The sequence below is a fragment of the Trachypithecus francoisi genome, unplaced genomic scaffold (assembly GCF_009764315.1).
Source record: "Trachypithecus francoisi isolate TF-2019V2 unplaced genomic scaffold, Tfra_2.0 Lachesis_group1, whole genome shotgun sequence".
NCBI lineage: Eukaryota > Metazoa > Chordata > Mammalia > Primates > Cercopithecidae > Trachypithecus > Trachypithecus francoisi.
Genome location: NW_022681454.1, coordinates 46,218,239 through 46,231,071, shown reverse-complemented (window position 1 = coordinate 46,231,071; position 12,833 = coordinate 46,218,239). Strand labels below are relative to the sequence as shown.

The 12,833-nt window shown below is 35.0% G+C and overlaps 1 protein-coding gene across 12 annotated transcripts in view; it reads left to right on the top strand.

Moving 5' to 3' along the window:
* The window catches only part of PTPN13 (protein tyrosine phosphatase non-receptor type 13), a 227,187-nt gene that overhangs the window by 104,130 nt on the left and 110,224 nt on the right, over nt 1–12,833 (top strand). For all 12 annotated transcript variants that reach the window (XM_033214154.1, XM_033214164.1, XM_033214160.1 and 9 more), the window contains 2 exons: nt 11,300–11,395; nt 11,781–11,874. In XM_033214154.1, coding sequence (XP_033070045.1) covers nt 11,300–11,395; nt 11,781–11,874 — 190 coding nt within the window. The remainder of the gene's footprint in view (nt 1–11,299; nt 11,396–11,780; nt 11,875–12,833) is intronic.

The following is a 12,833-nucleotide window of genomic DNA, read 5'->3' as shown; positions in this document are numbered from 1 at the left end:
CTTTGAATTGTTTGATATAGGACAATCCTGAAATCTTTTTAACCAGGGTTTTCAAAAGCATTTGCTCTCATGAAGAACCTACCCATTATTCCCCCAGAGGATATTTTACAACCCAGTTAAACAAACACCTAAAAATGTTGGATTATTATGGAAATACACTACCTTAAATCTCCATTATTATATAGTAACTTGAAAGCAGCAATAAATTATGTTTGCTTTAGACTATAAGCATTAATCAAAAGGAACGTTAGAGGTTTAGAATTCAAAAGCACTAATTCTTACTAGTTATTTAGTTGAGTAACCTGCTGGTCTTATGCTGTGCTTTTTCTAAAGGTAAGATAATTTATGTTGCAAACAAGACCGGGTGCGGTGGCTCACGCCTGTAATCCCAACACTTTGGGAGACCAAGGCGGGCGGATCACAGGTCAGGAGATCAAGACCATCCTGGCTAACACGGTGAAACCCCGTCTCTACTAAAAATACAAAAATTAGCCAGGTGTGGTGGTACATGCCTGTAGTCCCAGCTACTCAGGAGGCTGAGGCAGGAGAATCACTTGAACCCAGGAGGTGGAGGTTGCAGTGAGCCGAGATTGTGCCATTGCACTGCAGCCTGGGTGACAGAGCAAGACTCCATCTCAGAAAAAGAAAAAAAAAAAAAACAAAGATATGCAAGCAAACGTGCAGATTGGTAATAGGAAGATTTTAGCTACTATACAAAAAAAAAAATAATAGAAAATCATATAAATCCCGTTTTTCTCATTTAATTCTCATGAGAGACAGGCTTCACAGATCCCTTTTATATGTGATAAATCAAGCAGAACTGTAAATATCATTAGTGTACACATTTTATTGTACACATTTCTTTCTTAAAATATTTGTGTTTTAAAAGTTAAATGTTTTCTACAATTTTTGTGATCTTTAAATTTGGCAGTTGCTAATGGGTTTCAGTAATTATAGAATTAGAAGAGGTCTTAGAGCACATGTTATCCAAACATATCCTTGGGCTTGTGGAGATTTAATAATATATCCAAGATCACATAATGAGTTAATTATAGAGTTTTATTATTTCAGAGATTGTAGATTTTCATCAGGGATTTTCAGAATATCAGTCTTAAAGATTTCCCACTACATGTGACTTAAAAAAAAAAATGCATTCCCACATTCATTGAGCTGATATAATAATTGGAAGAAACAAAATTGCTAAATTTTAATTTTTTTCTTTGGGTGTGCAAGGAGGGTTATTGAGTTAATAAGAAAGTTTTGTCCTCCAACCTCTGATACATAGCTTTTTCCTTAACCCATGCCCCATTCTCTTCAAAGGATCCTTTACCCAAATAATCTCCTCAGCATTTCCTCAGCTAACAACATCAACCAGCTAACTAGTATAGGGGACAACAGACCTTCAAATCATGGAATTTCAAAGTGGAAGGAATCTGGATACCATTTAAACCAAATATCTCATTTTCAGAGGTCCAGAGAAGTAGACTAGTTTGCCAAAGGAGATACATAATTCATAATTCATAACAGAGCTGTATTTTGAATCCAAGTCTCTAGAGCCCAATTATAGGATTCTTCCACTCTGCTGTCCTCATTTAGAGATACATGTCAGATACATGATTGAAAAGATGTTGTTACTGCCTGGGACATTGGACATTCAACTAACTGCCTACCAAGTCCCTTAAGTCTCTCCTTAACAAAATTATATACTTTTTAATACAGCAAAACAAGATAGTGTTATGAAAGAAAGGCTAAAAATGAGGCACTTTTGGTTCTTCATTAAACCATACAGTGCAGGAGTTAAGCTGGAACTCCATTATGTCATCTATTGTAGTAGATAGTATTTTGGTGGGATTACACTATGGTCGGATCTTTAAGGCAGCTAATCCTATGACTGACCAGATAGACCATAAATTATCAAAAAGCAGTGATTGACATTGAATGGTCTGATTTCTTTGGGAACAAAATGAGATAGGAACAAAGATCTCAAGAAAGAAATTGTAGTTGAAATTGAAAACGTATAAATAGAAGATTATTACTGTGATTATTAAGTTAACAACTTTTCAGATAGTTCTCCACATATGTAAAGCAGTAGGAAAGGGGCAGGAAGAAACATAACTTAGTTTTCTCTTGTGAAAACTAGTTTTAAAATTTGATGTTGCTCTTTTTTGCTTCATTCTTTTAATTCTACTTTTTTTCACCTCAGCACAGGACTAGCTAATTCTCTTCTTTTTTCTCAGTATTTTATTTTCTACCTCTTCAACTCCATCCCAAGATCTGCGTAGTTGTTTGTTTTCTAATAGGAGTATCTGACAAATGTCTCTTTCTCTCTTTCTTGTAATGTGATTACCATACACGCCCTATCCATTGCTCTGTGGGTTGGCAGTAGATTCCTGATTATGAGAGATTGACTTGGAACCAGTACTGTGAGTGTAGTATGAACAGTACTCCCACACCCTGGGTGGGGATCATGAATAGCATTTGGCTTCCAACAGTTGCAACTCCTCTGCATTCTGCACAATACTAGAAAGGAAAGTATGAAGAACAGATACAACTAATTTCTACAAAAGTGGTTATGGTTAAGTGTTATTTGTTTAATGGGTTGTTAATCAACCTAGTTCACATCAAAATGAAGTATTGTTTTCTTCCTTCTAGTAGTGTAATCTCTGGTCCTAGCCTAGTTTTGCTATCCTGTGACTGCCCTGTGAACACAGCTTAGACTCTGTGTTGTGCAACTAGAATATGTAAACACTCAAGTATGGGAACCCATTCTCATTTGAGGAACCTTAATGTTTCATTGGAGAAGACTGAATTTAAAAGTTTACATTCTTATAGTTACACTTAACAAAAGCAAAGGGATGAATTTATAAGTGTGTGAGTTCAAGTATTATATGTGGTACTTTTAGTATTTATAATTTCATGGAGAGTTATATATTTTTCCAAAACTTATTTTTCTTTTTTAAATTCCAAAACTAGTAAGGATGAACTATTTTAATTTTTATTTCTTTGCTGTATTTCCCTTTGAATAGCAAGAAAAAATGATTGAGTTATTATTTAAGTTACTCCATGAGCTAAAATAAATAATTTTAATATTCAGTTTCTATTTGATTTATATCAGTTCCACAGAAGTAAATGAGAAGCAGGGATTTTCTGTCATATTGGTCAAATATCATATGTATTTCAGGCATTAATGACTTAATTACTAGATTAAGAAAACTTAAGTATTAGATTATAAATGAGACGCAAATATATTTTGTGTCTCTGAATTATAATGTAGATAGAATCAATGTCTTAGAAAGAAAAGAAGTGTCTACTGTGTTTCCATGGCTGGATTTTAAAGAGATTTGTAATTTAGACCAGTATTGTCCAACAGAATTTCTTCAATGGAGGAAATATTCTATATTTGCACAGTCCAACTCAGTAGCTACTAGCTACGTGTGACTGTGCAGCACTTGCAATGTAGGTAGTGCAACTGAGGAACTGAATATTTTATTTAAACTTACATAGTTACATGTGGCTAGTAGTCACCATATTGGACAGTGCATCTTTAGACTATTCCCATATGACATTAGGTCAGTGTAAAATACCAACAATCAGTTGAGAAAAGACCGGTTTTAGAACCATTTGGGAGAAGGTGAGCAATAAATCATTATTTAGTTTAAGAATACAACTGAGAATATATATTTACTTCTCTTCTTTTGGATTATACAAGTGGAAAAATAAAATTACATTTTTAAATACTAGGGAAAATTGAAGGTCAAACCAATGCAGACTTTCCAGTGTCTGTATTCATGATAACGTGAGATCAGAGTTCACAGAAATAATATGCTCCTTTATTGGAAATGAGAGACCTAATTTAAATCTACCCATAGCATGGTTCACGTAGACCCAGTTTGGCTTTGACATACACTCTAAGGACGGACTGATATGGCTTAAGAAAGATTGAAAATTGATCTTACTAGCAATGGACATCATCACATTTTTTAAGACCCAGCAATTTTAAATTTAAGTGTTTCCTCATTTCATCGCAGTCCCCTTGTCTCTCCATTTGTCTCTCTGCCATGCAAGTTTGAATACGTTTATTCTCTGCTGTCAGCCATTTACCAATGTTCCATCACCTGAACAGGATAAAATTCTAGCTCCTTGGATCATCATACTTAAGGTTCCCCATGATTATATCTCTCATCTCATCTTTTAGCATTTCCCATATCACACCTGACACTATCATTCTCTCCCTTTCTCTGTCTCTCCCTCCCTCCCTTTTTCTTTCTCTCCTCCCCACTCCCTTCCTTCTTACTCTTTTACCCTCTTTTCCTCCCTCCTTGCCTCCCCAGCTCTGAATTTGTGTGTATGTAGAGAAAAGAAATACACACACACACAAACATACATGTGTGTGGATGGATGGATGATTGATTGATTGATTGATCTACCTACCTACTTACTTACCTACCTACCTATTTATAGACCATTTTATATTTCTTTGCCTTTATTCACACAGCAATCTGCCTTAAGACTCAAAGCTTTTGGACATTGATGTTTCAGGAATCTTTCTCTCACCTTCCCAGTTTAGGATGATGATGGGCTGTTTTTCTTTCAGGAGCTTGTCTTTCCTCCTACAGACCTCGAAAATTTGGCCTGGTCTAATTCATAGCTGTATCCTTAGCATCTGCCACTACACCTGACATATAATAGGTACTCAGTAAATGTTAATATAAACAGAGTATTACAATGTGGCTATTAAAGAATTTTAATACATGCAGTGGTGCTATTTCAGATAATGGGTTACAACAATATTCTCTGGCAAGTTATACATATAGTGAGAAGAAATCATACCTCCTCTTCCTCTGTTTTGTCCAACTCTAAGAGTAAACTCACATACTTTTCACGTATAACCTGAACAACCAACAGAGAATGTAATTGATTTCCTGTTGAACTCTGTACTCTTTGAAAGTTTTGAAAAGGACAATGAAGTCACAGTGAATCCTTGAAGATTCTGGAAGAATGATACAGTGAGCCTAGCCCACATCACAGCCCAGCTATGTGGCTACTGTATCACACAAGACCCCTAGAGAAGGAGGTGGAAACTGTTCATTCTTTTTGATATCCCTACTCTGCATATATTTTAGGTCTATAGAGTGACTAACAGTTTATAGAGCATTTCTCCATACATCTTTCCTTCCTTACATACATTCACACTTGTATGAGCTTTGTTCACCCAGGTTAAAAATTTTATTCATTATGTCTAGCTCTCAAGGGATTTAGAACATATTGTATTCATTGCAGTGTGGTGTAATATGGAATATAGTAGACTAGTAAACACATAAAAAAGACAGTCGCTAATCTCCCAAAATTATTCTCCCATAAAGGAAGCATAGAAAATAACACAATGTATGAGTACATAATATTATTACTGTGTTTTTTGCTTTGTTTGAAAATTGAAATATTTTGTTAGGACCCATATCCTTAAAAATGTGGAATTTTAAAAAATGTTTTATAGTTCTGCACTACAAAAGCAGTCATTTTATTTCTCTTTGAAACTTGTATCTGTAATTAGGATCATGTATTAAAGGTAAAGAAATATCAGGGTAAAAGTGGTTATTTAATTATTGTTGCAATTGGCTGAGTCTCACTTTCTGCATATTACTTGTCTGAGCTTGAATATGTATCACTTGTAAATGGTGTTTCTAGATTACAATTTATGCTGGCTTAGAATCATTTTAATGTGAAAATTGTAGACTTGAATGTTTCATTTGAAATAGCTTTATATAATCCCAGAATATTATGCAGATCTTCATAATCCAAGTCTGATGTCCTAAACATTTAAACTCTAGTGTACATGATCACATGCCACAACTTTGTATGATAAAAGTGCTAATTGTGTTAAGTGGTGGCAGAAATTGACACTCTTAGTTGTCAAGAATTTATGGCAAAACACACTTGCCTGTTGAAAAACTGCTTTTCATTGTTGCTGTATAAATGGCATCAATATAATAGAGTCACTGTGAATTTTGTTCAGAGGACAAGATTACAGATAAAGGCTAATAAAATATTTGTTAGGTTTTTATACCTCATATTCTGACAAAAAGTATACTTTTAATTATGGTAAAGTAGTGCTAGAGATGAAAGGATATCTTCTAATTTCAGAGTATATGTGATTATAGAATCTGTATAACTAGACTGCTGTCCAAATCTCAATTCTTTGTTTTTTGTTTTTTCTTGAGACAGGGTCTCGCTCTGTTTCCTAGGCTAGAGTGCAGTGGCATCATCTTAGCTCACTGCAACCTCTGCCTCCTGGGCTCAAGCAATTCTCTTACCTCAGCCTCCCAAGTAGCTAGGACTACAAGCATGTGCCACCATGCCTGGTTGCTTTGTTTTTGTTTTTGGAGAGATGGGGTTTCACCATGTTGCCCAGGCTGGTCTCAAACTCCTGGGCTCGATCAGTCCACCTGCCTCAGCCTCCCAAAGTGCTGGGATTACAGGCATAACCAAACATGATGGCCCAAATCTTAATTCTTTAAACCATTCTTCATTAGTCCTTATTCTTTTCATTCTTCCATGACTATTCTACAAAATGGTTTTGGAGAGAATATATTGATATAAGTTTTATGTGTTTGTGTACATTTATTTACACACACCCTATTTGGTACTTCTTTTTTGGGGACATCACATTTGGTGACATAAAACCTAGGCTGATTTTACCCTCCCATTTGCTCTTTTCTTCTCATTAATATTTCTAACACTGTGATTTTTTGCTGAAACTTCATTTTTTGTAACTGAAAACTAAGTACTCATAGGAAGTCAAAAAGAAGGAAATTGTCTAGTAAAATACGGAAAAATTATGATTCTGAATGGACCCTAGTACACTAATTTTTACATTGTAGGTTTCATTTAGATATTTACTAGCTGAGAAAAGAAATTTGCAAACCAACAAATTAGATATTGAGACTAATTTTCAACCCCACTAAAGGCAAATAAATTCAATTTGACAACTGTAATGGTGAAAGCTTAAAATTTTGCCATTACAGTTATAACATTGCAATGAAGGTGGCTACATGTGCAATTTATAAAATGTGTATTGGTTATTCTAATAGGTCCATTGCACATGATTCAAGAATTTTGGCATTCAGAAAACTTTGTAATATTCTGGCCAGGTGCGGTGGCTTACATCTGTAATCCTTGCACTTTGGGAGGCTGAGGCGGGCAGATCATGAGGCCAGGAGATCAAGACCATCCTGGCAAACATGGTGAAACCCCGTGTCTACTAAAATTACAAAAAAAAATTAGCCGGGCGTGGTGGCGAGTGCCTGTAGTCCCAGCTACTCGGGAGGCTGAGGCAGGAGAATGGCATGAACCCGGGGGGCGGAGCTTGCAGTGAGCGGAGATCGGGCCACTGCACTCCAGCCTGGGTGACAGAGCGAGACTCCATGTCAAAAAAATGAAAAAGAAAACTTTGTAATATTCTGTAAGTATGTAGAAGCATCCTTTTTGTTTAAAAAAATAATAGTAATAACCTGATACTTTCTAGTTTAACTACCAGCCAGGTTTTGTTGGTACTGGGAAATGGGTATATGAAGATTCATCATACTCCTTATTTTTGTGTCTGTTTGGAAGTTTCCACATACACAATTTTTTGAAAATCACCCGATTAATACCACATTCCTGGGATCTGTACCAAATCTAAAGTGCTGGAATTATACACTCAAAAATAGAAAACATGTTTGTGTGTCTGAATCCTCTAAAAAGAAAAATAGTTAATAATGTTAGCATACCTCATTGACAATTAGATATTACCTCTCTTCAGCAGACCAGAACAGAGGAAGAAAACCACTTCTATCTGGTTAGTGCCTACTAGATATCTTTATATGCAGGTCATCTCAGAGAACCAAGAAATGTTTCTGCTCAGATGACCTGTAAACATGGAAAATGTGCCTCTCCATATATACCACTGCAAGGTTCTCTTGGTAAAGAATATGTAATTTTATAACAACACCTGAAAACGTTAAATTTATTATTCAGAAATTTTGCAAGACACACTTCAGAACATAAGAAGCTCACAAAAAAGATTCTTACTACTTCAGATAACATAGATACACCCACCCCTACCTCAGTATTAGAAGAAAAAGAAAAAAGTCTTTCTACCCCTAATAGGCAAAGCAAGTTATCCCATTTGTGTTTTGGAGTACCAGTGCCCTATTATTATAAAACAGTAAAGTATCATAAGGTAGTAACCTCCTCCCCGAAGGTATATTACTGAAAACATTTACAGACCAATAGTTCATCAAGGGAAAATGATTTATTATGTTTTTAAGAATGGTTAGTCAAAGTTGCATTTATTTGTTTTACAGAAGGAACCCAGAGATTGAAAAAAGTTTATTAGTAGTGTCAGAGTAAACTGAAGAAAAAAGAAAAGAAAACATAGGGTAGTAGTAAGGGTGAGGAACTTTGGATATGTGAAACAATCTGAGAACAATTATAAAGTACCACCAAAGAATGGAAATTCAGATTAAAATTTATTTATGATGTTACAGCCACTTTGCAAAAATAGTTGTGAAACAATAAATTCGTTTATTACTTAATATGGGGTGTGAAATTATAACAAGGCATAACATCCAATTGACTAAAAGTTATTTACTCAGTTTATTGAATAGGTTTATTGTGACTTCTACTTTTCTCTGTAAGATATTAAAACCATACTGTCTGTTTAGATTTGGTTCTTATCCATGGCCTTATTGGTCTTACTGTCCTGTGTGTTGCAATTCCAGGTTTGCAGTTTGGTTAAGTGTTTTTGGAAAATTTCCTTAAAAATTTAGCATGAGGATTCTGTAACAATAAAACAAATGTACTTTGGTGTTCCTTGAAAATAGCAGTTCTTCCTAAGTAAAAATATAACTTGTATATAATGTACCATATTCATTCAATTTAAATTAGTATTAAATAAAATTATTGTTTTCCATCTTCTATAGTCCTTTCAGATTACATTCATAGTAAACCAGAGAATTATTTTAAACTGTTTAGTTTACCATAAGACTTTCCTGTGATAGGATGCAATCATTTAGGAAAAAAAGAACTGGTAAATACCTTGGTTTTTCAGTTTTAAAACTCAATTGTTGTATTATTGATATTTCTGTTCACCATACCCAAAGCCAGACAAAGTCAAGTATGCAATATTATTCCTAGTTCTCCAAGTAAACATTATCCTAGAAGCAGTGCAGAACTTTCTCTCCATGGAGTCTGTGGCCAGTCATCTATACTTCTTCTCGCATTTATTTAAAGCTTTGTCTCAACATGACTTATCCTTTCTGGGGCATGACCTCTCAATTTCCAGTTCATCATCCCTATTCTGGTTCCACAAACCTGGTTTCTATGGTACCATTTAACTATTTCATTTTTTCTTCTTTTTCTGTTAAGAATGTCTATTAAACATCTTCTAACATAAGGAATAATTTCATCATGTGAATGAAGACTGTCCTCAGGTTTGCAGACTAGCAAAAAACAATTCCGCACCAACCTTGATTCTCTACTGCTGTGCGCTTCGTGTCACTCCCCAGTTTTAGCTACTTCCCAGGGTCTCTTTTCTTCAGTGTCAAAAAAAAAAAAAAAAGACACAAGAAAATTCTGATTGGTTCCACTAAAACTTAGTTATTCTAGCCTATCCTACATCTTCATGGCTACATGAAAGCTTTCATGTACGTTTTGCTGACTTTCATCAACATTGTTCACAGCAGAATTTCTTTAATTTTCTCAAGCTTCAGCCAAACAGGCTCCCAAGAGGTGATTGACTTTTTATTTCCAGGCAACTTTCTGACATGAATATCCTGGGATTGCCTCTGTATTTTCACCTTTTCCCTTGTCCGTTAGTTACTTCTTTTAAGAAGGAAAGATTTTTCCTCCTTGCCAGTCTACTCATCCCACATGTGTTCTTTTTTCCATCTCCTGTTTTCTTCAACACATTTTTTATCAGTTTTTCCCACTACCATTTGCAACTTCAGTCTCTCCCACTCAATGGGCCTATTATCCACCACCTGAAATCAAGCACATTCATTCATTCCTCTGTGCAAAAAAAAAAAAACTCTCTATTTTTTTAAATCTTTTTTTCTTTCCCAAATCCTCAAAAATTCTTGAAAGAATACTGTGTACTCGTTTTCTCAAATTCTTACCATCTAGTTCTTCTTTAACTCTCTCTGATTTGGCCTCTGACCTATTCATGCAATGAAAATAGTTCTCCTAAAAATCACCGGTGACCTTTATGTACCACTTATATACATTTATTCACTCAGAAAATATTAATTTTGTGCTTGCTATGTACCAGGTACTTGCTAGATTGCACCACTGCACTCCAGCCTAGGCAACAAAGTGAGACCCTGTCTCTAAAAAATAAAATAAATCTAGTTGAGGATCAGCTTATAAAAGGCTTTGAATACTAAGCTAAGAAGTTTTTAAACTATATGTTGAAGACTCTAGTTTCAAGGATTTTAAGAAATATAATAGCTCAGGTTTTCATTTCTGGGAAGTTTACTTTCTGTAATGTGAATTATGCAAAGGAGCAAAACTGCAGCAAGGGGATTTAGGAGACAGGTAGTAGCTCAGGAGTGACATGAATAGTGCTCAATGATACAAACAGTGGGGCTGAAGAAGAGGGGATGGTTCAGAAATACTTAGAAGGTAAGATTTAGATTTTAGTCCACACTTGCCCCTGGGCCCGGCCCCCTTGTACAGTGCACACTTTGCACAAACCTACGCAGTACCCCCTTCCAAATGCTTATCTTATTTTGGTGGAACTAAGCATTCTGTGTCAAATTAAGTATTGAGTTATTTATCTTCCACATTTCAAATTCTTTGAGATTGTTTTGTCTTTGGAGTGTCTATTCCTCATAGAATCTAACAGAATTACACATAGTAAACATTCAAAAACTGTAATAATGATGCTTACATAGTATCCGCTCTAAAAGCTTTGCGTATGTTAATTCAGTTAATTCTCACAGTCTTATGAGATGTGCACTATTATTATACCCCCTTTCTGGCTGAATTAAAAGAAGAGTCATGGGGAGGTTAAATTACTTTCCTGAGGTCACACACTAGAAAGTGGTGGAACTGAGATTCAAACTGAGGCAGTCTGGCTCCAGAGTCCATGCTCATAACCAACTCAAAAATTGGAGCCCATTATTTGAATACACTCCAGCGACTGGTAAATTTAAAGCAATGTATAAAATGTTTTAGTCCCACAAGATTAAAAGTAATATTTTGATTTATGTGGAATAGCTAATGAGTTTGTTTTCTAATCTGTGTGTTTTCATCCTTTTAGAACCAGTTCGAAGATACAAAACTTACCATGGTGATGTCTTTAGTACCTCCAGTGAAAGTCCATCTGTTATATCCTCTGAATCAGATTTCAGACAAGGTAGGAGGCATCTGAAACAAGCAAACTGTTTGTAAGAAACCACGATTATTATTATTTTCAGTAGTGTTGAAATATAAATTGTCAGAAAGAATAATACTATCTAAAATTGCAAAATTAAAAAAAAACTGCTGGGTACTTAGTAGTAGTATAAGAACTAGATAGCAGTTTCATCAAATAATGATGTAGTCCTTTTCATTACAGAGATAATTCATTGTCTTTAAAAGTAACATGATTTACCTCAAAAGAGTTTAATAACATTATGTCATTAATTTTGTTCTGTGAATTTGATTTGTACAACTCTGTCTGCTAAGTGTCTGAGTTTTAAATAAAATTACTCTCATGTTTCTATCACCTGTGCCATTATTTCTTTTTCATTCATAATTAGTGAAAAGAAGTGAAGCCTCAAAGAGGTTTGAATCCAGCAGTGGTCTCCCAGAGGTAGATGAAACCTTAAGTCAAAGCCAGTCACAGAGACCAAGGTATGTCATGAAAAAGTAGTGATGATACAGTTTCAGTGACCAGTGTTTGTTTTTGATTTGAATTAAATAAATTTTTTTTTTTTTTTTTGAGACGGAGTCTTGCTCTGTCACATAAGCTGGAGTGCAGTGGCACAATCTCGGCTCACTGCAACCTCCTTCTCCCAGGTTCAAGCAATTCTCCTGCCTCAGTCTCCCAACTGGCTGGGATTACAGGTATGCGCCACTGTGCCTGGCTAGTTTTTGAATTTTTAGTAGATATGGGGTTTCACCATATTGGCGAGGCTGGTCTCAAACTCCTGACCTCAAATGATCCACCTGCCTCAGCCTCCCAAAGTGCTGGGATTACAGGCGTGAATCAAGTATAATTTTTTTATTATTATCCTTCTCCCTTTATTTCTTGTATTTTCCTTTTCTCTTCGTTTCCCTTAGCTCTCTTTGTTTTTATAAAAGTTCTCAGAAATTCATCAATTATAAGAAAGACAGAGTATTGGAATCTTTTAAAATCATGATGATTTGCTCTAATTATTTATAGTTGTGCTTAATTTTTAAAATTATCAATATGAATATAAAATAACAGGAAGTTGAAGGCATGGGATTAAAAATCTGTAAGAAGATACTAAACCTTGATTTCTAAGAGAATAATACCTCTCTTGAAAGGTTGGAATAGGCTCAGCCAGCAAGCTTTCAGTGAGTATTTATTTATTGAATGAATAGTGAGTAGGTTACCACTAAGTAACCTATTATGTAAAAAGTTAATTATTCACTATCTTTCCTGGCTTAAAAGAGGTTATGCGGTATTTTTTTTAAAGCCTGATTTAGGCTATTTAGAGTTCATTTTTATAGTGACATACTTAGTGAATTTCTTATAAGGTGTTAGTATTATGTTTGTGCTCAGCTTAGGATGGTGGTATTATAGCTGTGTGTTGATTTATGTTGTGTAAACTGAAAGGTGTCAAGTC